The sequence below is a fragment of the Erythrolamprus reginae genome, chromosome Z, assembly GCF_031021105.1.
Source record: "Erythrolamprus reginae isolate rEryReg1 chromosome Z, rEryReg1.hap1, whole genome shotgun sequence".
Lineage (NCBI taxonomy): Eukaryota > Metazoa > Chordata > Lepidosauria > Squamata > Dipsadidae > Erythrolamprus > Erythrolamprus reginae.
In genome coordinates, this window is record NC_091963.1 from 125,513,732 (window position 1) to 125,541,286 (window position 27,555).

Genomic DNA, 27,555 nt, shown 5'->3' on the forward strand with positions numbered 1-27,555 from the left:
CTTGGATTGTAATTCTTGTGATACAATGACACGAGTCAGTTAAGAGAAAATTAAGAAATTTTAATATATTTTTCTTGTGGGCCGTTTTCAAGTTAATAGTTAATATATGCATCTATACAATTTCTTGTATACATCTGTACAATACAAGATTGGGAGAACACCTTGTTGGAGAGCTAATCCTTGTTCCTTCTCCATAGTTAGTGTTGCCTGAGGAGAACTGTTATCATAAATACATTTTTGCACTGCATTGAAATTACATAAAATAAACAATCACAAAACAAAACAAAACATAAAACAATATTATACAGATACATTGTATATCTTCTTATTTTATAAACCACACCTACATCTGAGGAAGCTTCAGGAGCTGGTTAGAAGCCAGCCATGTTAACTAAGTAAACATTATTATACAAACCAGAAAACAATGTCTTCATAAAATACTGAATTTAACTTAGAGACATATTATTTTGTTCTCTTTCACTTTTGAATGCATCTCAGTCTTTTTATTTGGCAAATGAATCTGACCCAACAAGCAGATAAGGTCAAGCTAGATTAGAAATCTTGAATCTTCCATTTTTAAATTAAATTTCTTATAATCAATTTCCACAGCCCGTATTTTTTCTTGTTAGATGGTTCTTCTTATTCAGTTCAGGCCTCAGGACAATTATGTAACACTTGGGGAGAAAAATACAACCAAGTAATCCAGCACTGGAACTCAGTAAAGCAAAGATTTCCACCGCCACCATATATTTTCCCTTTGAACTTAGATATGTTGGAACAAAAAATATCCAAACATTGCAAAATACTAGCATGCTAAAAGTGATAAATTTGGCTTCATTGAAACTATTGGGCAGCTTCCTGGCCAGGAAAGCCGTAATAAAGCTAACCGCAGCCAGAGATCCTAGATAGCTCATAATGCAACAAAACATAACAATTGAACCTTTGTTACACTCAAGTATAATTTCTTCAGTTAAGGAGGTCATGTCCATATCTGGGTAAGGGCAAGCTATACAAATCCAGGAAATACAAATTCCTGTCTGAATTAGGGAGCTGCAAAGGACAATGTAATTTGACAATTTTTTCCCTATCAATTTCTTTATAGCTGATCCTGGCTTAGTGGCCATAAAAGCCAAAACTACAGTGATGGTTTTTGCCAATACACAAGAGATAGCTATTGAGAAAGTGATAGCAAAAGCTATTTGTCGTAAAGGGCAGATCACTTCTCCAGGACGGCCGATAAATAGCAAAGAAGATAGGAAACAAAACAGAAGAGAAATTAGGAGGAGGTAGGAGAGATCCAGATTGTTGGCTTTGACAATGGGAGTATTCCTATGCTTAATGAAGATTCCAAGCACCACAGTTGTGAGCAGAGCAAAAGAACAAGATGAAATGGCTAAACTAATACCCAAAGCTTCATCATAAGTCAAAAAGTTTAAACTTTTTATTAGGCATTTATCTTGAGATCTGTTAGGGTATTGATCTTCTGGACACTTGAAGCAGTCATCCATGTCTGAAGAATAGAACAGATTACATTCCAAAGTCTGTCAAGTATAGTGCAATTATTTCATTTACACAGATCTTTCTATACTCTAGATTGGCAGAGATTTATATTGGATACACACAATATTCTACAGGCTTTTTTCTATAGAATTTAAAATGGACTGTTAGAAAGCCTAGTACTTATAAATCATTCATTTGTGCACATTATAATTCATACTTATCAGGTTTGGATATTCACCCTTTTCTCAGTTTTACATGCATGGTCTAATTTTTGTTTTAAACTGAGATGTTCAAAACTGTACATATTAGGGGAAAATAAATAGGTCAGTGAGTATGTGGCTAAATCAGTAGATCAAAAATATACCAGGAAAAATATTTTTTTTATTTATTAAATTTATTTGGTGCCTCTCTTATTTCAGTGCTTCTGATCTCTACAAATTATAAAGAGTTTTTATAAAACATTTTCAAACCGAGTAAAACAAAAGAGTCTGGGATGAAATTTTCTGTAGAAAAATGAGAAGGGAGACAATCAAAATGCATTTTCTTTGTAAACCAAAATATGAAATTGCATGAGATTACAATTTACAGAAAAATATAATCATTTACTGTGAGACACTGTTGAGTTATACTCTTTATTCATAACTATTTGAAAATTATAAAAGTTATAAGTGGTTATTGATTGATTGATTGATTGATTGATTCATTCATTCATTTTTCTTTACCACCCATGCCACTACAATATTTAGGTCCAAAGATATTTACATTATAATTTGTACTAGAAATAAAGAAACAAATTTTGTTTCCTACTTTTATGTAAAGTAAGGACAAGCAACTGATTTGTGTCTAAGGCTATTCTTAACCTGGAGTGGAGATATGGTAAACATGTGATTAAGACTCGAAATACAAATACAGTGGTACCTTGTCTTACAAACTTAATTCATTCCGTGATGAGGTTTGTAAGTAGAAAAGTTCGTAAGATGAAACAATGTTTCCCATAGGAATCAATGTAAAAGTGAATAATGTGTGCAATCCCAAAACTCACCCCTTTTGCCTTGCGCCGCTGAGAATCCCAGCCTCTGGACTTCCATTGCCAGCTGAAATGCCCATTCTTGTACTGCTGGAATTCCACTGGGAAACCCCACCTTCAGACTTCCTTTGCTAGCCGAACGACCCATTTTTATACTGCTGGGATTCCCCTGAGACTCTCCTCGCTGGGATTCAAAGCAGGGCTGGCAAAAATGAAGGGAATCCCAGAAATGCAAGAATGAGCGCTTCAGCTGGCAATGGAAGTCTGGAGGTGGGATTTCCCAGTGAGGGGAGCCTCAGGGGATCCCAGCAGCACAAGAACAGGTGTTTCAGCTGGCAATGAAAGCCCAGAGGTGGGGATTCCCAGTGAAAGGAGGCTCAGGGGAATCCCGGTGCTTCGGCTGGCAATGGAAGTCCAGAGGTGGGGCATCCAAGCGATGGCGGCTTGGGTTTGTAAGGTGAAAATAGTTCGGAAGAAGAGGCAAAAAAATCTTAAACATTGGGTTGATATCTCGAAAAGATCATTAGAAGAGGTATTCATAAGACAAAGTACCATGTATTTGCATATTTTGTTTCTTTCCATTTAAAACTATACTGTACCTAATTTATAATTTATATTCCAGTTTTCATGTATTTCTGATCTCAGATCAAAAAATAATACCATTAGCTTTCAGCAATAGAGGGGATACCAAGGGCCAAAATTTGGTCCAGATGCAAAATCCTAATCAAGTTATATTGTATTTGCATATATTATTAATCAGAATTATTATTTCATTATGATATATTTCCGACTTAGTTGCTTATGGATTTTTAATACTTCATTAATTTTTTATTAATTTAAAAAGTAGTTATGGAAGATATTTATAACTTTGATCTGTAATCCTATAAATAAAAAGTCTTAAATTAGTTTTTGATCTATCACATCAATTTCTTTATTTCTTCCAGTATGGAATTTCCTAGAGATTCTTCCCCATGCATGTTCCCTCTGAAATCCTTTGAAATACATGTCTTCCATGAAACCATAGGAAGTTCTTGAATACTTTGTTTGATGTGTTCTTATTACAATCTTTTGAGTCAGGTTTGACTCCTGGTGACCCCAGGAACAAATCCATTCACTTTTCTTGGTAATATTGTTCAGAAGATTCTCCTAGCACAGAGAGAATTACTCATACAGAATCATCCATCAAATTTTCATGCCTAAAGTAGGAATGGGGTTCACAGTCTTTCAGATTCTTTTGGGTTCTAATCCATCATTTTAAACCACTGCACCAAACTGTCTCTTAATAAAAAGGGAAGGAGGAATAGTTACCTTTCTGATCTGAGATCTTTCCAGCTGGACATGGAATACAGTCATAGCAACAAAATGGCTTTCCCTCTTGCTTTTTCCTGCTGTATCCTGGATGACACTTTTCATTGCAGACAGCAGATGGTGGCACCTATGTATAAATAGAAAACTATAGAAGTTTATTAATTCTTGAAACAGTATTTGAGTCTTGTGTCATGAGAGAATAAATAGTGAGTTGCTCCTGTTTCGACCAGATTCTAAGAACCAATAACACCAGAGGTGGGAGGCTCTGCCTACTCACCCGGGATAGTTCTGGACATGCATAAAAATGTCACATGTGAGTGAGCATACACACTAACCAGTTTTAGAATCCATTACTGGTGGGAATGCTCTTCTTTGGGCATGCTCTGGCATTATCTATGTGCTTTAAAAAAATTATTTCACTCTTTCTTCTTTCTCTCATCTACCTTAAGTTTTCTGGTACATGATATCTCAAGTGCCATTTGAATCTTTCAGATACAGTATTCCTTCCACTTCGTTCTTGAACCTCCCCCTGCAAATCTCCCTTTCCATAATCAGGATTTCCTATCCCTAATACCAGCTGCTGTGGCAGTTGATAGAAAAGCTATATAGTGCAAGTTTAGTGACTGATTATCATATTTGTAGCCCTGTTTTATGATTTGGTGAACAACAACCAAACTATGATTCCTGAAATAATTTTCCAATTTCTGTTTTAAAAGAATCATATTCTATTAAATAGAATCATATTATGTCATTATATTGCCTGAACAATTTATAATTTTGGATAAAAGCAAATTTAGTAGATGAATATGAGGTGCAAGGACTGAAGCACTGAATAAATTTGAGTGGTACTGTTCTTGAATCCAAACACTTATTAATGGATGTTGAAATTTGCTCTGATGCTAATAAGTAAAATATTTTTTTCTATTACATTGAAAATAATCTCCAAATGTATATGTGATTGTTTGCCTGCCTGCCTGACTACCTCGCTACATATCATCTGTCTGTCTGTCTGTCTGTCTGTCTGTCTGTCTGTCTGTCTGTCTGTCTGTCTACCTACCTACCTGTCTATCTGTCTGTCTGTCTGTCTGTCTGTCTGTCTGTCTGTCTGTCTGTCTGTCTGTCTGTCTATCTATCTATCTATCTATCTATCTATCTATCTATCTATCTATCTATCTATCTATCTTTTTAATTTCTATGCCACCCATCTCAAGATGACTCTGGGCAGCATAGAAATTTATATATTTTATTGATGCACAATTGCTACTGTGTATTCTTGTTGTTTCTTGTAACTCACTTCACCATACTTATAAACCATACCTGCCTATATTTGCTTCCTGATCTGAAAAAAGGGAAAGCATTGACTTATAATCAGAATAAGCATTTTAAGGTCTGTGTAGTCCTTTACCACTCAAGAATCTTAGATGCTGAGAGTTTTGTTATAATAAAATAGCGGACAAGAATGCATCTTGAATATGTGATACTCCTATGGCAGTGTTTCTCAAATAGTGGTGCAGCCCCCCTGGAAGGCATGGAGCGATGTCAGGGAGGTGCATGGTCCATGGGTGCTACCATCTTTTAAAAGATTTTTTGGTGAAGAGCAAGAGGCATCACAGCCTGGTTGGTGAACTCATGTCAGCCAATCTACCTCCCGGGAAGCTCGTGTTCTCCTCAGAATGGACACAGACACAGGTAGTCGGAACCAAGTGAAACAACCCCCACACCCAGAGTTGCAGGGAGGGGGGAAAGGCGTGTTTGCATGCATGTGTGTATGGGGGAGAAGCAGGCAAGGCAGGGATCTCATTACTCTGTCCTCTTCTTCCCAAGATCTGAGAAGAAAATAAATACAGCTTCACTTACTCATGCCCAGATTCACAGAGAGAGAGAGAGGGACAGAGAGGAAGGGATAAATGAAGGCTGGCAATCTTAACTGAATAAAAGAGAAAGTCGCTAGGAAGAAATGATTTCAGCAGTGGTGAAACAAAAGACACAGATTTGGGAGGGGGAGGGCGTTTAGCTATTAAACCTCTGGTTGCAACCCTGGAACAAATAAGGCAAGTGAGGTGGAGGGAGAGGATGTGTGGGGGCTGGGGGAGAAATGAAGCCGCTGGAGTGAAAGGTAACTCTCAGTTTCTTGCCTATGAGCCACATTTTAAAATTTCTCCTCTCTCCTCTTTTTGCTGGCACAACACCAATGTTGATTTTTTTAAAAAAAATATCATTTCTTCAACAAAGCACAGCTTATCAGCTCCTCAGCTGTGTTTTGGGCAGAATCCTCCTACTGATAATATTTACAGTCCCTGCGAAGAGTTGGGGGGGCATGTGTAATGTTTATTTCTTCCTGGGGGGGGATTATAACAGAAAATAATTGAGAAGCACTGCCCTATGACAACTGAAGTTTTATTTGCCTTTGAAAAATATGTTGAAAGCTGGTTATTGTTTATCAAAATTTAGAATGGTATATTTCATAAAACCACTATTTCATTAAGAGAATGATAAAGCCACCTTTTCATTTATTATTATTAGGAACATTCACCCACTCTATGTGCAAAAGAGTGAATGCCAAGCATCAATTTTGCTATACCTTCCCAATTTGAATGTATAGAACATACACTTTGGTCTAACCTTCTTAAACTCTTTGTGCCATTCAATAAGATCTTCATTAATGACGAATGGTTTTCTGGATAAAGAGTATGAATCAATCCTTCCAACCTTGACATTGAAATAGGATTTGTTTGGAAAACCAATCAAATTTGTTATGTCATAACCAGATTTTAATTCACCATTTTCATTGAAAGACACATGGTCCCCAACACTGTTGTTAAATGAGATTCTACTCAGGAAATGATACAGCTAATTTGGAAGAAATAAAACAGTTTGAGAGACAATTATTTCTTTGATTGCTCTTACACTTGTTCTATGGATCTGTCTCTGTCTCTATCTTTGACTCTAAAGCTCTCCATGAAAGTTGATGGAATTCAGTTTGTTATAATATCAGCAAATGTAACTTATGTTGAGTCCTGATAGGAGTTTGGCCCCACCTACAATACTGCATAATAAGGAATGGAAACAGAAGTTCTCCATTTGTATTCTACATTTTGTATCACATCTTATAGCATTTTTATTTCATTTATCATTTATTATACATGCAGGATAGTTATCTACAGAACAGCATACAAATTGGAAAAAAAAAGAAACAAAATAATAAATAGTGCACTTTGAATGTTTTTTTTTTACCTTCCAAGGTTCTAGATTCAAAAATCCCACTCCCATTTTATCTGTAGTTGGTTTCAACCTAAATCTGGAAGATTTCAAGTTATGTAAAACATGAGCAATGGCGTAGACAGAATTGTAGATGCTATAACTTTGACCAGTCATACTAATTTGAAAAAAAGATTTTGGTAGGTTTTCTACACTTCCGTCCCAAACACACTTTTTTTTGTGCATATTAAAACAGGGTATCAAACACTCCTTCTCCCAAATGAACTTGGAATTGGTATCTTCTTTTGGCCAGTGTACATTAAGGAGCTCAAGGAAAGGCTGAAACCCTGGTACTTCATTAATTTGAATTGTGAATGATAAAGCACCATGGAAAATTTCTAATGCCATCTTTTTGAGAAATGTTGGTGATCCAAAGTCCCAATGAGCTGTGATAATCCACACTTTGCCCAAACTTACTTCTCCCAACTGTAACATATTTTTGAAGCTCCACATTGTTTGGGTATCTGAATACATGACAATTACATTGGTTGTGATATTTTGGAGAAAATGGGTCATACTTTGAATATGTTGTGTCAAATGGACAATGTGGAGTAAATCAAATAAGGGTTGTATCCTTCCCGTAAAAGCTGCACAGATTCCATTCTGGGAAAACATAGATAACATGGTTGCCATAACTTTCTCCCCTTTATCTGAATTTGTTACAACAATTCCAACCCAAGTCCATTGGAAATGGAGGAGTAGCTGAACAATTCCATGAAACTGCTGTGCTTCACCAGGAACCATACGATAGAAGTAAGGTATACTGTTTCCAGCATCCTTCTCTATAGCAAAAAAGCAATAAGCAACCTAATTAAGAAAACAAACAAACATTATTTAAAAAGAATCAATCAGGTAAACAGTTTATTTATTTATAAATTCTTCTATATAAATTTACAAATTAAAGTTCATGCATCCCTGTGTTTTTCAATTAAATTATATTGCTCTGGAAATACAAAATTAGATATTTCTATTTTCTTAATAAATGTTACAATGCAGACATTTTATTATGTTTTTGATATAAAAATTAGAGTTAAAACATTATTTGAGCTGCAGTGCATCTCTCTCTTATAATTTGTGATAGTTTTGCATGTCTTATCTTGACTATTTAATCAAATACAATAATTAATGGTAAAGAATTTTTATGTTGTTTGGTTTTATATTTTATTCTTCACATGAATATGGAGTGCATGTGTGTGTGAGAGATTTTATAACTGCTTACATTTCAAGTTCTCCACCTTTATGGGAGAAAAAAAGTACGACTCTTCTTCTCTGTTTTGTTTCATTTCTATTGTAAAGCATTTGATAAGTAATGTTTAGTTTTTGTTTTCTGTAGGCACACAACAGAATGAATATTCATTTATGGAAAAATATCTGACTTGAACTTTTTGAATTATCACAGTTACATACTTGATGAACTTGAAAACTACAGTGTAAATGTAATATGAGAAACCTTAAGAGGTTTGTATTTATTTAAATGTTTTTTTAAAATATATGTGTATGTGTGCTATTTGTATTTGCAATATTTTCCATACATTTTCCATATTGAAATCTCTTTAGAATATTCCATTTTTGTACATAAGCCATAAAGAGAATTTTAACAACTATAAGGGGAATTTTAGATAAATAATCAGGTCCCAGCAACTGATTGCAAATCATTTTTTCCATATTCCCTTTCCTTTGTTTTCCTTCATTTTGTGAAGCATTAGAAAGGGCTAAAAATAATGTGGAATAGCAAATCAAAATTTCTTGTATATATATCCTACCTGTGGAATCTTGTAGGTGATTAAAATGTTGGCCATCAGTAGTGAGTTTTCGGAGTCAGATTCTCCAATAACAACTGGTAACATATTCTGTTTCTCACAACTATAATTAGGAATAGTCCTTTCTTGACTGGATAGAAGCTTCAAAGTATTCAGATATATCATTCTTGCATCAATATAGCTATTAGAGATGTGGAATCCAAGGCTAATGTTTGGTAAGATTTTTGGATTCCTATTGATCTCCTTTACTGCATATACTAAGGAGAGTATATGTTGATTGTTTATTGGCATTTCACTGGAATGAGAAGTTGTATTCTTTATCAAATGGTCATACTACAAAGAGATAAAAAAGACAAAGAAAACAAGTAGAAGAAACAAAGAGATGAAAGTTGCAGGCAAATATGGGGCCTTAGAAAAAATGCAGAGAAGAGTGAATGAGAAAGCAGAGACAAACAATCGCAATATCAAGAATGTTATCTTAAAGTATATTGACAGTGTGTAACCCACAAACTGAATCTTGGAGATGGTAATATTCCTTCCAACATGTTCTTTAGTTGGTATCCATCAAACTCTCTTCCCTATCTAATTCTATTTTGAAATTCTTTTAATTAAAAGTGTATATGTATAACAAAGCAAAATCAAACACCTAGCTTCAAGGTATCTCAAAGATGCCTTTTCAAAAATCAAATGGACTGTTTTTTCCATGAAGAAGAAGAAGAAGTTTCACATCACATCTGTCAGCTGTGGCTTAAAGATAGTTTGTTCCAACAAGAATTCCACACTTGAACCCAGAGATATTCTCATAAAACAAAATGGGAGTGATTATAGTTGTAAGTTTGCCGTCAGTTTTTTTTTAATATGATTGATGTGATTGAGAGATTTCAGCCTTACAAATTATGGGTGTATTTCTCATCCTTAAAGTTTACCACTCCACTAAACAAAGGTTAAGAAACAGATAGACAGATAAATACTTACACTGGTGATTCAAAAAGCCATGGATTTGGATACTGCTTGAAGTCTATTGCCTCTGAAAATGGATAGGACTGAGAAGCAACCCCACCAATGATAACATCACCAATCTGATAATATTCTTGTGGCTGCTTAAAGGGGTTGCTCAGTTTGCATATAATGTCATATGTCTTGCCTAGAGATACAAGCAACAACCACACTGAGAGCATAAAAAATGTCATGTCCACCTCTATGGCTTACATTGTCTTACTTTTGACTTTTATTTTAAATGAGATGATAATGTCCATTAAGCTGCAATTTTTCCTTGTTCCTTCCCTTGCCATCCATATCTGTTTACAAATGTGCTACATTAGCTTTTAATTTTTAAAATGTATGTGAGTTTGGGACAACTGAAATTGAATCATAGTGATCTGAGATAATGATAGGTTTTATCACCAGATCTCCAAAGAATATTTGTTGGAAAGCACAATATCATATGAAATGCTTAAATGTTCAAGATAGCATTCTCTTATACAGCAATCTCTTATACAAAAGTAATATTTACATGTTATAAGAATTATAACAAGATCATCACGTACGTGGAAATGAACTATACTTGCTGATCTTGTCAATTGTGACTTTCCCAAAAAGTTCATAGCTACATTTAAGAATAAGTAAAACAAAGAAACGAATGAAGGTAGAAAGAATTAAAAACTATTTAAATAATAATAAAATTTAATATGATTAAATATAGTTAAGGTATTTCTGATCCATTATACCCTAAATTTCCTAATTCCTTCATATTAAAAATTAAACTTTTATATCAATTTTGGATTGTTTGGAGCCACATTCAAGCTGCACGATATATACAGTGGAGAGATGACCTAGAATTAAGGGGTATAGATTCTTTTCCCTTGCTATAGTCAGATCATTTCCTACTGAGGTTATACTTTAGGACGCTACTCCCCCACTACAGAGTGGCAGAGCAGATTAAATGGTTCCATACCAGACACCTAATGGACTCCGAAGGAGCATGGGGTGATACCAGACTCCCTTGTCTACAATCTGGCCAAGTCCCTGGTGGCTGCCTGGAATAAGGCAGCACCGGGTGCACTGGACCAAATTGCACCTTTGTGACCTCTCCATGACGATGGATCCAGAAAAGCTCCCTGGTTTAGAAAGGAGCTCCAGGAGATGAAAAGCCAGAAGAGACATCTAGTGTAATGCTGGAGGACCAGTAACTCTGAGTCTGACCGAACACTTTTAAGAGCCTTTATTAGGGCTTATTTAGTGGTGATATGGGCAACAAAATGCTCACATTTTTCTGCACTTACAGCATCTGTGTTTCATGCCCAGTTGTGCTATTTAGGGTGACTTATTCCCTCCTTAATGTCGGGAGAATGGTTCAGTTTCTATTGGATAAAATTGTTCAGATTCAGATGGACCTGGACTCTGATTGGGCGATTCTGACCGAGATGAAAGGGGCAGGTCTTAGTCCTATTATATGGGATGAATTTGAGCCTGTGTCTCTTGAGGAGGTAGACAAGACTGTGGGAGTGATGAATTCCTCCATTTGTTTGTTGGACCTGTGCCCCTCCTGGTTGGTTTTGGCCAACAGGAAGGTGACATGAAGCTGGTTTCAAGTTTTAGTTAATGCATCCTTGAATGAGGGGTCCTTTTCACAACCTTTAAAAGAGGTGATGGTGAGACTTTCTCAAGAAGGATCCAGCAGAATTAAAGAACTTCTGTCCAGTCTCCAACCTTCCCTTTGTGTGAAAGGTTGTAGAGAAAGTGGTGGCACTTCAACTCCTACGGTCATTGGATGAAATGGATTATCTGGACCCTTGTCAATCTGGCTTTAGACCTGGCTATAGCACAGAAACTGCTTTGGTTACACTTATGGATGATTTCTGGTGAGCCCAAGATGGAGGTCATTCCTCTATCATGGTGGTACTTGACCTCTCAGCAGCTTTCGATTCCATTGACCATGATATCCTTCTGAAACAACTAAGGGAGCTAGGGTTGGGAGGCACCATATTCTGGTGGTTTTACTCCTATCTCTCTTGTTGTTCACAGTCGGTGTTGGCAGAAGGAGAGAGATTGACCCTGAGATCCCTTGTTTGTGGGGTGCCTCAGGACTTGGTCTCTCCTCTCCTATTTAATAATTTAATAATTACATGAAACCACTGGGTGAGGTCATCTGATAACCTCTTCTCCTATTTAATAACTACATGAAACAATTGGATGAGGTCATCTGATATTTTGGGGTGAGATATCTGCAATGTGTTTATGATACCTAGTTATATATCTCCACCCCATGTCAGTTCAGTGGATGTGATGTGCTGGTGCCTGAAAGTTGTGATGATCTGGATGGATATCAATAGGCACAGACCAAGCAGCTGTCTCCTAAATAATGTATCGACAGTCCATCCTTGGCTCTTGGGTGGAGAAACTGCCCCTCTCAGAATGGGTTTGCAATTTGGGTGTCCTCCTAAGACCCACAGCTAAGATTAGATCAACACCTAACAGTTGTGGCTAGGGGGACCTTTACTTGGGTTCATCTGGTGCATCAATTGTGACCCCACTTGGATCAGTCCGCACAATCGCTCATGCCCTTATCATCTTGCGGTTGGATTATTGCAACACTTGGGGTTATCCCTGAAGAGCATTCAGAGACTACAATTGCTCCAGAATGCAGCTGTGCGAGTGGTTGTGGGTGCACCTACGTATACTCACATTATATCAATCATCCTTATGCTTTAGTCTCCAGTCCCCTAATCATCTTTGTTGCTCTTTTCTGTACTCTTTCAATATCTTTTTTACATTGTGGCAACCAAAACCGAGTGCAGTATTCCAAGTGTGGCCTTAAAGGCATTACAAAGTGTTATTAACACTTCACATGATCTTGATTCTATCCCTCTGTAATGCAGCCTAGAGCTACGCTGTTGTTTTTTTTGGCAGCTGCTGCACATTTGTTTTAGTTTTACTAAAAGCAGAGCAAACCTTAACAAAAGTATATGATTAGATAGATTGATAGATTTATTGGATTTATATGCCACCCCTCTCCGCAAACTCGGAGCGCCATCATCAGCAGGTTTCTTCAGAAGATAGGACAGGAGGTGTTGGAGGTTATTTTGTTGGCTACTAATTGGCTCAGGCAGCTCTGGTTTGCCAATATAAAAGTGTTATTGGTGGCTCCTTCATGAACCATCCACTACAACAGGACTCCCTCAGTCAGGCGTAGATCAACATCTGTGACCTGTCAGGGGTTATGCTTCTGGTGCACCCAAGCTAGATACTCACCTACCTGTATCCAGATCCCATGACTGCTTAAGCTCCTGCAGGATGGACTGGATAAAGGCCTGTCTCCAAATATCATCTGCAGACAGGTGGCAGCCTTCCCTCAGGGCTTGGGGAGGCCCCTTCTTTTGCCCAACTTCCACCTATGCACAGGTTCATCGGGGTGGTGGTGTTGTTGTTGTCACCTAAATCCCCTGGTTGTCCCACAGGTTCCCTACCTAGGATCTAGACAAGGTTCTGGATTCTCTTACCTGAGTTCCATATGAAGCTATAGGTAGGGTCTCCATTTGCCATCTGACCTACAAGGTGATCACCATTACCTCAGCCAGGAGGATCTCTGAGCTGTCAGTACTCTCTGTAAGGCATGATCTATGCCTTATACATCAGGATAGGGTGGTCCTTCATCTGGATCCCATCTATATTCTGAAGGTTAACTCCCATTACCATGAAGCTCTGGAGTTAATACTACCAACCTTTTGAACTGATCCATCCAACGATCTTGAGAGTAAATTGCACAAGTTAGATGTACGAAGGGCTATTCACACCTATATTAAATGCACTGCACCCATCAGGCACACTGAATCAATGCTTGTGTCCTTCCTACCTATTTCTTCAGGACTTAAGGTGTCAGTTTCCACAGTTGGGTGCTGGATCCTAGCCATCATTGCAGTGGCTTATGACCTGTCCTTGACATCCTGTCCTATAACCATCACTGCGCACTCTACCAGGAGTGTAGCTATTTCAGTATCCTGGCAGACCCTGGGTGGAGGAGGTACACTGTATTGTAGTAAGGGCTTCTCTGCTACAATTTGTGAGACACTATTCATAATCATGTTTATTGTTATATCTGTTAAGATTGACAAAACAGAAATAGGGAAATAAATAAAGAAATAAAGAAATAAAGAAATAAAGAAATAAAGAAATAAAGAAATAAAGAAATAAAGAAATAAAGAAATAAAGAAATAAAGAAATAAAGAAATAAAGAAATAAAGAAATAAAGAAATAAAGAAATAAAGAAATAAAGAAATAAAGAAATAAAGAAATAAAGAAATAAAGAAATAAAGAAATAAAGAAATAAAGAAATAAAGAAATAAAGAAATAATAAAGAAATAAAGAAATAAAGAAATAAAGAAATAAAGAAATAAAGAAATAAAGAAATAAAGAAATAAAGAAATAAAGAAATAAAGAAATAAAGAAATAAAGAAATAAAGAAATAAAGAAATAAAGAAATAAAGAAATAAAGAAATAAAGAAATAAAGAAATAAAGAAATAAAGAAATAAAGAAATAAAGAAATAAAGAAATAAAGAAATAAAGAAATAAAGAAATAAAGAAATAAAGAAATAAAGAAATAAAGAAATAAAGAAATAAAGAAATAAAGAAATAAAGAAATAAAGAAATAAAGAAATAAAAAGTATATGTTATCAGCTTATAATCAATTATAAAGTGAAAGACAGTCTGATACTATTCCCATTTATACAGAGAATCCTGGCAGATGCTGTCTGAGCTGCAAATTCTACTCAGGATGTGGAGAAGGAAACTTATCAGTCGGGTTTCAGACCCAGCTTCAGCACAAAAAATGCTTGGGTCGCATTGATGTGTGATCTTTGGCAGGCCTGAGATAGGGGATATTCCTCTATTTTGGTGCTTCTTGATCTCTCAGCAGCTTTTGATACCATCAACCATGGTATCCTTCTGCATCGACTGGAGAATTGTTGGAGCAGATTGTGTATAACAGCTCAGAAAAATATTAAAATCACTCAGTAGTTAAGACATTGACCTTGTCGATCAGAAAGGTTGCCAGTTCAGTGGTTTGAATCCCTGGTACAGGTTTCCTGCATGAGCAGGGTGTTGGATTAGATAACCTCCAAGGTCCCTTATAACTCTGTTACTGTTACCTCTGTTATCAAAATATTTATTTGATTTTAGTGGGCAACTTAGATTGATCAATGTATGCATGAAAATGAATCTAGTATACTAGATTTACCTACTATACTTTTCAGTTTTAAACACTGCTATCAATTTATTATATATGAATGTTGACTTGGGTAACTTAGGAAAACTGATTAAAAAAATGTCTTGTGGCACTTTGATGGTGTAAAAAAATATCAAAACAATTTATAGTTATTAAATACATAGTTCAAGCACTTTTCTCAGGAGAGATATGCAAAATATTGAGAATTGGGGAGGAGGTTTATTTTTATTTCCCCAAGGGTCCAAATTATAGGTTCCTTATTAAACTTAATTGTTAGAAAGTCAGCCTAACGAGAATGCTTTTATGTATCTTCAAAATATAATTTGTTGAAAAGGGTATAGAGAGCTATCATTTGAAGCATTTGTATTCTAATCCTCATTTCATATTCCAAGCTGCTTTGTCTCTAGTTCTTTCTCAATTGTTTCTGTATTTTTTGTCTCCCCCCTTTTTATTTCTTCTTCTAATGTTTATAAATGAGAGGATATACTTAGTAATACATACATGGAAAAATTTTCTCCCTGTGCATGGATTCTCTGATCACTTTTAGATAAAGGAATTTATCTTTACCTTGCAGCGAGATCATAGAAGAAATCTGAATAAGTGGAAGTTTTATTGACTTTAAGACCTACTTGACCATTAATAATTATATTAATCTAATTTAAACACAATGAGGAAAAAGTGTTCTACTTTTAATTTTCAAAGAAAGAAATGAAGATAAAAAGGTAGCTTCTCAATTATAATCTTATTAAAAAGTAGCATTAATTTAAATAGTTTTTTTTAGTACTGTGGCAATTGTCTTAGAGACGATAAACAGTATAGAAGGATAATGAAAAAATACAATGCAATTTAATGGTGCAGCAATTTGATATTTTTCTGCATTTCTCTATTATCTCTTGTTCTGGATGGAAATTGTCAACATCAGGATGGAATTGATAGCAATGATGCTGTTTTATATCACATGCAAAACATACGCTATGAATTGTAGCATACCTGATGACCCTCTTCCTATAGCCCATCAATTTGCGCAGCCAGGAAATGTTATCTTTGGGGCAATTGTCTCTCAAGCTTTCTTCTTTCATAACAGTCCTTCCTTAAAAGAAGATCCTTCTCGGACCTTAATAAATGAAGTGATGTAAATAATTCTATTTTTCTTTCTTCAGACCAATAAGTGCAAAATAATTGTGTGAAAAAGAGTTAAGCAGCAGCATTATAGTGATAAGTCTTTGAAGATTTTCATATCCCAATATCATTGGGAATTTGCTGTTAATTACTGATTTAATGCTGTTAATTTTCTCTCATTTTGAAGTGTAAAAAGTTGGCTACTGAGTAGAAAACTCCATATGCCTTCACATACTGCACAAAGTCCATATATGTTTATTCTGATGTTCACTTTGTGATTCATAAAGTATTGGCAATAGTTTATGACAATTTGTCAGAAGATGAGACTAGTACTAGCAGTGCTTCTACCTATATTCATATCATTTGTTGAACAGTGTATAGAGAAGTCTCATTTGAAGCTTTTTTACTCAAATCCTCATATAATATGGGTATTACCTTGATGGGAATAAGACAAAATAGATATACTCTCTCTGTTTGTGATTAGATTACTTTAGATGACTAAATGTTTTTTTACCATGTAAAGAGATCATGGAAGGTAAAGTAAACACATGGGAGCTTTATTTATTCTAAGATATGGTACCCCATGCAGAATCTTATTTAATTCAAACACAATAAGGAAAATTATCTCACTTTTCTTTTACAAACAAAGAAATGAACATTGCAAAGCATCTTCTAAAATACAAACACCCCCCCCCCACCATGGCATTAGTTCAAAAGACATTAAATAATTAAAAGAAGGTGGAAGTACAACAAATCAAAAATGCAAGCACACAGACTGAAAATTCACAGTGAAAAAGAAATAATCTGTCTGGAGAACACATTCCACTATTGTGGTAATTCTCTTAGAAGTCATAAATAAATTTTATCTATAGGAAAATCTGTGTTTCATTGTATGGAAATTGTCAACAATGATTATGATGATAACAGAAAAAGAGAGTGGAAAGGCACTTTGGAAGTTTTCAAATTCTATCTCATACCATTTAAGACAAAGGGTTGTTCGATCTCTTCTTAAAAACCTTCAGTGTTGGAGCACCACAACTTCTGGAGTAAGTTGTGGTGGAGCATCCACTAATTAGTTAGTTCTAGGTTGGTTCTCTGTATGATTTGTTTCCACACATTGGTTCCTGCCCTGTTTTCAGGTACTTTTGAGATTAGGCTCACCTTTCTTCAAGGCAGGAACAAGTGTTGCTTTCTTGCAGTTATCTCAGGCACATATGTGACATATGTTTTTCCTTAAGACTTGCAATGAGACAAAGTAAAATAACCTTTTTAAAGAGTATGCTTATTTCAAGGTTTTAGAGTCTTTTCTACCTATTTCTGCTGAGTTTCAATACCTATAGCTTGAAGTATTGGATTCTCAATTACTTGTAGAGCTGATTCTATGGATGTCTTTGAACCTCATGGTGTTCACTTTTATTTATTTATTTATTTATTTATTATTTGGATTTGTATGCCGCCCCTCTCCGAAAACTCGGGGCGGCTTTGAGTGCACAAGTACAATGGAAGGATAGGAAGCACTTAAGTTAAAGTGGTAGTTTTCATTTCAGTTCTCTGCCAAAGATGTATCAGCAAATCCTTGCTTTGGTGTTTACTATTAAGGAGATAAATAGGAATCCTGAACTCTTATCAAACATCACACTGGGTTTCCACATTGTGAACAACTATTTCCCTGCAAGGATTACCTATAAAGCAATCCTGAGCTTACTGTCTACACAGCAGAAGTTTGTCCCCAACTTTACCTGTGATTTAAAGAAAACATTTATTACTGCTATTGGAGGACGTTTCACAGAGACTTCATTCAACATGGCCACAGTTCTTGCCAACTACAAGATACCACAGGTAGATCCTTGAGATGGTTCCCAAAAAATCCCAATCTCTTTAATACCTTCCATTCTTAAAACACCTTTAGTCCATTTTGAAGATTTGACTTTCATGGTGGAAAATCTAGGATAATATTTTATTGTACTTTCAGTTAATATAAATATTAATACATTATAGGAATAATTAAATATTTAGGAATTCTTTGTAGTTTTCCACAATATTGAAGATTAGCAAATTTCTGTTGACATTGAATTTTAAAGTGGTTGGTATAGAACTTACTCTGTTTTTCCTACCTGTCTCCCTTCAAGTAGTCAAACTAGAAGACTTTTGTAGATCATAAATGCCTGGCTTTTGATATTGTGCTATGACTTAAATGTTTTCATATTCAGTTAAATTCTGCTCATAAATAGATAGACAACCATTTTAGCTGATATTATCATTTACTATGCATATATGAACTGATTATACAACTTCCACCAACCAACTTAAGTCTGAATTTCTATGTAATGGTTCTGATTATTTGCTATATTTTGCCTTTCAGCTTGCCTATGGAACATTTTCTCCAGTACGTGGAGATAGAAATATATTCCCATCCTTGTACCAGATGGTTCCAAATGAAATGCATCAATATACTGGGATTATTCAATTATTTCAGTATTTTGGATGGAATTGGATAGGGCTTTTGGCTGTGGATGATGACTATGGGGATATGTTTTTGCAGAAAATTGAACTCTTGCTTTCACAAAACAACATTTGTTATGCGTTCATATTTAGAACACCCAGGAAGGCATTTCTGGAAGAGTATATAAACTTAATTACAATGGAGTTAAGATATGATGAACTGTTTATGAACAGTAAAGTCAAGGTGTGTTTAGTCTATGGAGTAGTTCCAGCCATGGAAAATCTGAGAGTTATCATCTTTGTAGCATCTGTGTTTTCATGGCCACCTTTAGGTAAAGTGTGGATTATTACATCACACTGGAATTTTGAATCACTGTCTGTTCAGAGACTCTGGGATATACAGAGTTTCTATGGTGCTCTATCATTCACAGTTCATTCCAAAGAGCCACATGGATTCCAAGAATTTCTTCATTCTGTAAGGGCATTCTGGGCAAAAGAAGACAATTTCATTCAAAATTTTTGGGAGCAGGCATTTGATTGCTCATTACAGATTTCTGCTATAAATGAAAATACCAACCTATTATGTACTGGAGATGAGAAGTTAGAGAGTCTGCCAAAAATATTATTTGAAATGACCATGAGTGGACACAGTTACAACATTTACAATGCAGTCTATATTATGGTACATGCTTTGCATGCATTACTAAAGTCCAAAGCCAAATGTAGAAAGGCAGTAGGAACAGAGCAAGTACTATTCCAGAATTTAAAACCATGGCAGGTATTTTATTAATTTCTACACAAATACTGCTCAATTGGGCCATCATGTTTTCCTAATTCCAGTGATGTTATTGGGAATGATGCAGAGGTAGGTTCCTCCCGGTTCAGACTGGTGCAGCCGAACTGGTACTGATCCACTGGTAATGTCAAATGATGTCATGGAACCAGTTCATTCAGGGGCTGCCGTCTTTTTTTTTTTTTAAACAGATTTTTAAAAAGATTTTTTTAAAATAACTTTTTAACATGTTTGTTCCTTCTGCACATGCACAGAAGCTGAGTTTCTTGCACTGTACATGTGGTCTTGTTTTTTGCTCTATGGCTTGGGAGGAAGCGAAGTGGCAGCGAGGCATCTTAGAACTCATCCCTGGAATGATGTCATATAGCACTGTTTACCAATGAATTTTGCAGAAAACTCTTCCTCTTACAAAAAATAAAATCTGTTATATTAGTACTGTAGTCTTCTATTCTACATAATTTGCTGGATTCATAGCCTTTGTTCAGAAATGGCCACTGCTGATGTTCCTAAGCCCTATAGCTTTACATGTTAATTTGTTTTGGATTTTAAGAGCCACAAAGAACACAACAGACTATGAAATGATGTTGTAGAGATAGAAAAAGTAATATATTAAGTTTAATTTGGGTGTTATTTTGGAGGTTCGGGAAGTAGAAAAGGTAAAATATGTTTGGATTGGCTATCATTTTTAAATGATCCATCTGTGCTAATGAGGACTGGCCATTTCACCATGGAATTTGAGAAAGACATTTCAGTATCCATTCTTGAGTACATTCAATTTCTATATCGCAAAATACCTGCAGGTTTTCGAAATAGATTTTTTTGAGTAAATTTCTGTTGTGTTCCTGAAAATTCTTGCATACAGATATTTGTCATAACGCACATAATAATTTCTATAGCATAAATCTCTATCTTAAAGACAGCATCTTGTTCAATATTTTGACAAAATAAGCAACATGTTAATGTATGAAAGAGAAAGATTGTGATTATAAAATATGAAAGATATATGATGACAAAAAGATTGGTGAAGTCATTAAGGTACTTAATGGAAATTGGGAGATGTAACTTCTGCTCCTGTTTAGGCTCATGCCAGTGGATGATCTTAGGCCAGTCATTCTCTCTCAGTCCTAGAAAGAATGTAATAACAAGCCAATTTTGGACATTTTGCCAAAAGAAATGTAGAATCTTTTCCAGACAGCAGTCAACATTGACTTGAAATCACCCTCAATCCTCATTTTTATTTGAAAGTATATTTCAAGCTATTCTGCTTGAAATAGTTTTATTTAGTTGTCATGATCTGAAAATCTTGCTGTTAATTTATTTAATTTTTTTTAAAAAACACAGTTTCATTCTTTTTTGCAAAGCATCATATTCAACAACAGTATGGGAGAGACAATTGCATTTGATGAAAACAGAGAACTGATTACGGGTTTTGATGTTGAAAACTGGATTACTTTCCCCAATAATTCCTATTCTCGGGTCAAAGTTGGTACATTGGAACCTTGGGCTCCACCAGGCAAAGAATTAATTCTTAATGAAAATCAAATTGTATGGCACAGAAGCTTTAATCAGGTGAGAAGAACCTGTTAATAACAAAAGTAAAGCACCAAATGGTCACTTGTGCCCTTATCACCTTACACTTGGATTATTGAATGTGCTCAACATGGGGCTACCCCTGAAGAGCGTTCCAACACTGCAGCTGATCCAGAATGCAGCCACGTAAACTGTTGTGGGTACACCTAGGTACACCCACACTACACCAATCCTCTGCAGACTGTATTGTCTTCTGATTGGTTTCTGGACACAATTCAAGGGGTTGGTTATTACCTTTAAAGCCCTACATGGCTTAGGGCCAGACTATCTTTGAGATCGCCTTCTACTGCATAGCTCCCAGTGACCGCTAAAGGCCCACAGGATTGGTTTTCTCCGGGTCCCCTCAGCTAAAAAGTGTTGGCTGAGGGGCCTGTAAGGTAGGGCCTTCTCTATGGCTGCTCCATCTCTTTGGAACTAGCTACTTCCTGAAATACAGACTGCCCCCACCTTGCTGGCCTTCCAAAAAACCGCAAAGACTTGGCTTTTCCAGCAGGCCTAGGGTCATTGATTAGATGGCATGCCATCAGGATCCAACCAGGAAAGACGTGCATGGTTTTTAAAGCTGTTTTAATTGTTAATTGTATGTTTTAAATTATTTTGCACTGTTTTAGGGGGGTTTATATTGCATTTTATTTGGTTGTAAACTGCCCAGAGCCCTTTGGGAGTACGGCCGCATATAGGTCCAAATAAATAAATAATATGGCAACTGGCTCAGATTAATGAACTGTTGCTAGTGTCCCATATAACTATCAGCTGCAGAGTTTTTAGTTAGTTTCCAGCAAAATAATGCCCATTTTGCTAACATGCAATTGACTTAACAATCATGTATTTCACATAACTAAAATTCTGCACCACATTGTGATTGTAAGTCAGGAATTGCCCTATGGTACCACATTCTGTTTTTACACACTTTGGTCACAAAAGAATCTGGATTGTATTCAGTCATCGTCAGAAAATGCATCAGCTGAAGAATCCATTAGGAGTAGTCCAAATGCTTGTCAGATTCTATGAATGGACAACTTTCTGCCATTCAGGTCTTCTGTACAACATCCAGGGAAGTCAATGCCAGTTCCTTCTCATTAACTAAAATTCTTATTTTCATTTTCTTCTGCTTCTTCAACTAAGCTGTTTAATAAAGCTCTTTTATTTTGTTTTAATAGTTTTATTGAGTTTTAAAAGCAATACAAAAACAAAAGACAATAACAAAGCACACAAACATCTTTACATTTTATATTTCTACAGCACTGAAAAAAAGGAAAATTTCTATGCATATTTGTCTATCTACCAAATTTTTAATTATCACAATATTAATTTTCATTGGTGTTAGTATTTACATTTACTATTTATTTCTGTTTGTTTGTTTGTTTTAGCCACTTATAAAAATTTTTCTAAACAGTAAAAAATTCTCTGTCTATTCTGTAGTTCATAGGTAAATCTTGTCATTTCAGTGCAGTCCGTCAATTTATTTTTATTATCATATTCTCTGTCGGAGTATTTCCATCCTTCCATGTCTGTGTGAATGCTAGTCTGGCAGCAGTTAATATATGTATAATGATATGATTTGCTTTGGTGTGTGGCCCCTTAATAATCCCTAATAAGTACAGTATGTCAACTCTATGTCATGTTCTGTCATGTTCAGGTCTTAATCTTTTTCCAATAGTTTCTTGCCACCGGGCTGGCCCAACATAATAGAATAGAATAGAATAGAATAGAATAGAATAGAATAGAATTTTATTGGCCAAGTGTGATTGGACACAGAAGGAATTTGTCTTAGTGCATATGCTCTCAGCGTACATAAAAGAAAAAAATACATTTGTCAAGAATCAGGTGGTACAACACTTAATGATTGTCATAGAGGTCAAATAAACAATGAAGAAACAATCAATATTAATAAAAATCTTAAGATACAAGCAACAAGTTACATTCATTCAGCCCTAAGTGGGAGGAAAAGGATGATAGGAATGATGAGAAAAACTAGTAGAAATAGAAGTCCAGATTTAGTAAAAAGTCTGACAGTGTTGAGGGAATTATTTGTTTAGTAGAGTGATGGCATTCAGAAAAAAACTGTTCTTGTATCTAGTTGTCTTGGTGTGCAGTGCTCTGTAGTGACGTTTTGAGGGTGGGAGTTGAAACAGTTTGTGTCCAGGATGTGAGGGGTCAGTAAATATTTTCCTGCCCTCTTTTTGACTCGTGCAGTATACAGGTCCTCAATGGAAGGCAGGTTGGCAGCAATTGTTTTTTGTGCAGTTCTGATTATCCTCTGAAGTCTGTATCGGTCCTGTTGGGTTTGCAGCACCAAACCAGACAGTTATAGAGATGCAGATGATAGACTCAATGATTCCTCTATAGAACTGTATCAGCAGCTCCTTGGGCAGTTTGAGCTTCCTGAGCTGGCGCAGAAGGAACCTTCTTTGTTGTGCTTTTGTGATGATGTTTTTGATATTAGGTGACCATTTTAGGTCTTGAGATATGATAGAACCTAGAAATTTGAAGGTCTCTACTGTTGATACTGTGTTGTCTAGTATTGGAAGGGTTTCATATAGGATGGCAATATATATCATGAACCTTTTTTATACTCACTGAATCTACAGTGGGTATGAATAAAAATAATGATAATAATTATAAAGATAATCAAGCTGTTTTAATGCAGATGTTTTATTCTCTGATTCTCTCTTACATATTACTGTTCAGGTGCTTCCCCTTTCTGTGTGCAATGAGCACTGCTATCCAGGCTCCAGCAGAAAGAAGAAGGAAGGAGAGAAATTTTGTTGCTATGATTGTGTGCCATGTTCAGAAGGACAGATCTCTGATAAAATAGGTAGGACAAAACAAGATAAAACTGTGCCAAAATGACCAGCAAAAATCCAGCCCAATCATTTTATTTTGGTTTTTTTTGTTTCTGTTTCCTTTGAAAAAAGAAATAATCTTTATTAAATATACACATTAAAATGAGAGAAAAAAAAGAAAGAGCAAAAGAAAGAAAAGAAAAACAGAAAGAAAAAATATGTATATAAACAAAATACAGACATAAAATTCAGGGGGAAAAATCACGTAGGAGAGCGCATAAATAACTGTAATAATATGTATTATCACCATTTGGAATTGGTTTAAAGCTCAAATTTTTAAGATATTTAAATTTATTCCAGATGATTTTAATTTTGTATGAATATGTGTATCTATTCCACCTTAAAGATAAATGTATCAATTATACTAAGGGAAGGTTTTGCCTTTTCTTCCTACTCAAAATCCTTGTGTATATTGATGGGCCACTGTGTGACACAAAATGCTGTACTCGATGGACTTTGGCCAGATTCACATGGCTCTTCTTATGTCCTTATGTTCTTATTCAGTTGATTGTCATTGGTGTGCGACCTAGTATTATGGTTTCTATGATGGATGTATTTTACCCCCTTACTTGTTCTTGTTCTTGTTATTGTTTTTTATTATCTATTAGATCATATTTATGATGATGAACAATTGATTATAGCCAGATAATAGGGTTCCAATTATGTCTTCACCATTTGCCTTGATCAATAACTTTTGTGATTCACAGTAGAAGTTATTTTCATTTATTTGGTTGTGTTTATGGGACATGGAATTGTTGCAATTTTTATTTTCTGTTATTTTGGAATTTCTTCTGTTTAAGTCATTATACAATTTTTTCCAAGCTTTGTAAAAATCTGATTCATCTCTATCTTGAAGTTCCATAGTCAATTTTGTCATTTCTGTGCATTCCAGGACTTTCGTTATAAAATTAAGGGTGGTTGGGATTGATTCTTTCTTCCAGGTTTGACATCATTTTTGAACTCTTGTCTGATGATTCCAAGGAGGAAAAATTAATTTAATTATTTTATTTTATTTTATTTTATTTTATTTTATTTTATTTTATTTTATTTTATTTTATTTTATTTTATTTTATTTTATTTTATTTTATTTTATTTTATTTTATTTTATTTTATTTTATTTTATTTTATTTTATTTTATTTTATTTTATTTTATTTTATTTTATTTTATTTTATTTTATTTTATTTTATTTTATTTTATTTTATTTTATTTTATTTTATTTTATTTTATTTTATTTTATTTTATTTTATTTTATTTTATTTTATTTTATTTTATTTTATTTTATTTTATTTTATTTTATTTATTTTATTTTATTTTATTTTATTTTATTTTATTTTATTTTATTTTATTTTATTTTATTTTATTTTATTTTATTTTATTTTATTTTATTTTATTTTATTTTATTTTATTTTATTTTATTTTATTTTATTTTATTTTATTTTATTTTATTTTATTTTATTTTATTTTATTTTATTTTATTTTATTTTATTTTATTTTATTTTATTTTATTTTATTTTATTTTATTTTATTTTATTTTATTTTATTTTATTTTATTTTATTTTATTTTATTTTATTTTATTTTTTATTTTATTTTATTTTATTTTATTTTATTTTACTTTATTTTACTTTATTTTACTTTATTTTATTTTATTTTATTTTATTATTTTATTTTATTTTATTTTATTTTATTTTATTATTTTATTTTATTTAATTTCTCTGTTTACAAAATGTGTAACATGTATTTATATTATTTGTATTCAATTTATTCTATAATCATAGAAAGTATGCTGTATTGGGGGAAAACATCTTTTTTTTTCTTTTTCCAGATATGGATATCTGCATGAAATGTCCAGAAAATCAGTATCCCAATGATATAAAAAATCAATGTATTCCCAAAGTGTTTACCTATCTTTCATATAATGAAACTTTAGGAATCCTCTTTGTTATTTTGGCTATTGTTTTATCTTTGATTACAATCCTCATGCTTGGAATATTTTGGATGCATCAAGAAACTCCAATTGTCAAAGCCAACAACTGGAGCCTCACTTGTATCCTCCTCCTTTCCCTTCTATTCTGCTTCCTCTGCTCCTTCCTTTTCATAGGAAGACCTAAAAAGATGACATGTCTTCTACGGCAAACAACTTTTGGCATTATCTTCTCAGTGGCACTTTCATCTATATTGGCAAAAACCATGACTGTAATTCTGGCATTTACAGCAACTAAACCAGGATCTGCACTGAGGAAATGGGTGGGCAAAGGACTAACCATTTCTATTATCCTTTTGGGTTCTTTCATCCAGGTGGGAATTTGCACTGTTTGGCTGAGTACTACTCCTCCTTTTCCAGATAAAGACCTGCATTCACTGAAGGGAGAAATCATAATGGGATGCTATGAAGGCTCAGTGATCATGTTTTACTTTGTCCTGGGCTACATGAGCTTCCTGGCTATTGTTAACTTTAATATTGCTTTCCGAGCCAGGAAGCTTCCTAGTAATTTCAATGAGGCCAAGTTCATCACTTTCAGCATGTTGGTCTTTTGTAGCGTTTGGCTGACATTTGTTCCAACCTACCTGAGCACCAAAGGGAAATACATGGTAGCTGTGGAGATCTTCTCTATCTTATCTTCCAGTGCCGGTATACTAGGGTGTATATTTTTCCCCAAATGCTACATCATTTTACTGAGACCTGAAATGAACAAGAAAAAACATATAATAAGGAAAGAAAAGTAATTATCTTTTTGTATTTGTTCTTAATGAATTACTGTTAGATTATTATGATCTGTTTTTATGGGTTATTTCATACATTAATTTACCTTGGTGGAATTTAGAGAAATCTCCCTGATCTTGTTATAATTTCATTTATGTCAAGATGAACAAGAAGGAATATTTAATAAGGAAAGAAATGTGATTAGTGATTTTTTGTACTCAGATTTAATTAAACATCTTTAGATTGTTTGTAATTGTTTGTGTGAGTTTTTTTTCCTATACCTGAACACACTTGTAAGTGGATCACAAGCTTCCTAAAAGACAGAAAGCAACAGGTGTAGGTAGGCAAAATCACATCAAATACCTGTATAATTAGCACAGCCACCCCCCTCCCCAGGCTGTGTATTCTCCCCACTTCTCTTTTCTCTATACACCAATGACTGCATCTCAAACGATCCATCTATTAAACTGCTGAAGTTTGCAGATGATACAAAAGTGATTGGCCTCATTCGAGATGATGAAACCACATACAGACAGGAGATTGAACAACTAGCCTTGTGGTGTGACCAGAACAATCTAGAACTGAACACAGTCAAAACCATAGAAATAGTGATAGACTTTAGGAGAAATCCTCCCATCCTACCACATCTCACTATACTAGACAACACAGTATCTACAGTAGAGACATTCAAATCTCTAGCTTCTATCATATCTCAAGACCTAAAATGGTAACATAACATCAAAAATGTCATCAAAAAGCACAACAAAGAATGTTCTTTCTGCACAAACTCAGGAAGCTCAAACTGCCCAAGGAGCTGCTGATATAGTTCTATAGAAGAATCATTAAATCTGTCATCTGTACCTTTATAACTGTTTGGTTCTGCAATCCAACAAGACCGACACAGATTTCAAAGGATAATCAAAACTGCAGAAAAAACAGAAAAGTCTTCAGAGAGGGGCGGCATACAAATCTAATAAATTATTATTAT

The 27,555-nt window shown here is 34.6% G+C and overlaps 2 protein-coding genes across 2 annotated transcripts; one reads left to right on the top strand and one right to left on the bottom strand.

Moving 5' to 3' along the window:
• Window positions 1-596: 596 nt before the first annotated feature.
• On the bottom strand, window positions 597-11,016 carry LOC139154079 (vomeronasal type-2 receptor 26-like). Its single transcript, XM_070728509.1, has 8 exons — window positions 10,808-11,016; window positions 10,401-10,459; window positions 9,829-9,997; window positions 8,857-9,034; window positions 7,070-7,900; window positions 6,458-6,685; window positions 3,836-3,962; window positions 597-1,510 (listed from the first exon to the last, which is right to left on the bottom strand). Exons 1-8 carry the CDS (start codon window positions 11,014-11,016, stop codon window positions 597-599), a joined length of 2,715 nt encoding a protein of 904 aa, XP_070584610.1.
• A 185-nt stretch (window positions 11,017-11,201) lies between these two features.
• Window positions 11,202-26,590, top strand: LOC139154080 (vomeronasal type-2 receptor 26-like). Its single transcript, XM_070728510.1, has 7 exons — window positions 11,202-11,339; window positions 11,581-11,714; window positions 17,741-18,032; window positions 18,556-19,413; window positions 20,770-20,997; window positions 23,710-23,836; window positions 25,689-26,590. The coding sequence occupies exons 1-7, from the start codon at window positions 11,202-11,204 to the stop codon at window positions 26,588-26,590; spliced, it is 2,679 nt and encodes an 892-aa protein (XP_070584611.1).
• The last annotated feature ends 965 nt before the right edge of the window (window positions 26,591-27,555 follow it).

What these genes read in the sequence shown, in the direction of transcription:
- LOC139154079 (XM_070728509.1), bottom strand. Translation starts at nt 11,016, where the DNA reads ATGTCTCTTCTGGCTTTTCATCTCCTGGAGCTCCTTTCTAAACCAGGG. An exon ending in TGGCTTTTTGAATCACCAGT is followed by an intron (nt 9,035 to 9,828) that starts GTAAGTATTTAT and finishes CATCTCTAATAG; the next exon opens with CTATATTGATGCAAGAATGA. An exon ending in AAAGATCTCAGATCAGAAAG is followed by an intron (nt 1,511 to 3,835) that starts GTAACTATTCCT and finishes TCTATTCTTCAG; the next exon opens with ACATGGATGACTGCTTCAAG.
- LOC139154080 (XM_070728510.1), top strand. Translation starts at nt 11,202, where the DNA reads ATGGTTCAGTTTCTATTGGATAAAATTGTTCAGATTCAGATGGACCTG. An exon ending in CCAACTACAAGATACCACAG is followed by an intron (nt 18,033 to 18,555) that starts GTAGATCCTTGA and finishes TTTGCCTTTCAG; the next exon opens with CTTGCCTATGGAACATTTTC. An exon ending in AGAATTTAAAACCATGGCAG is followed by an intron (nt 19,414 to 20,769) that starts GTATTTTATTAA and finishes TAAAAAACACAG; the next exon opens with TTTCATTCTTTTTTGCAAAG.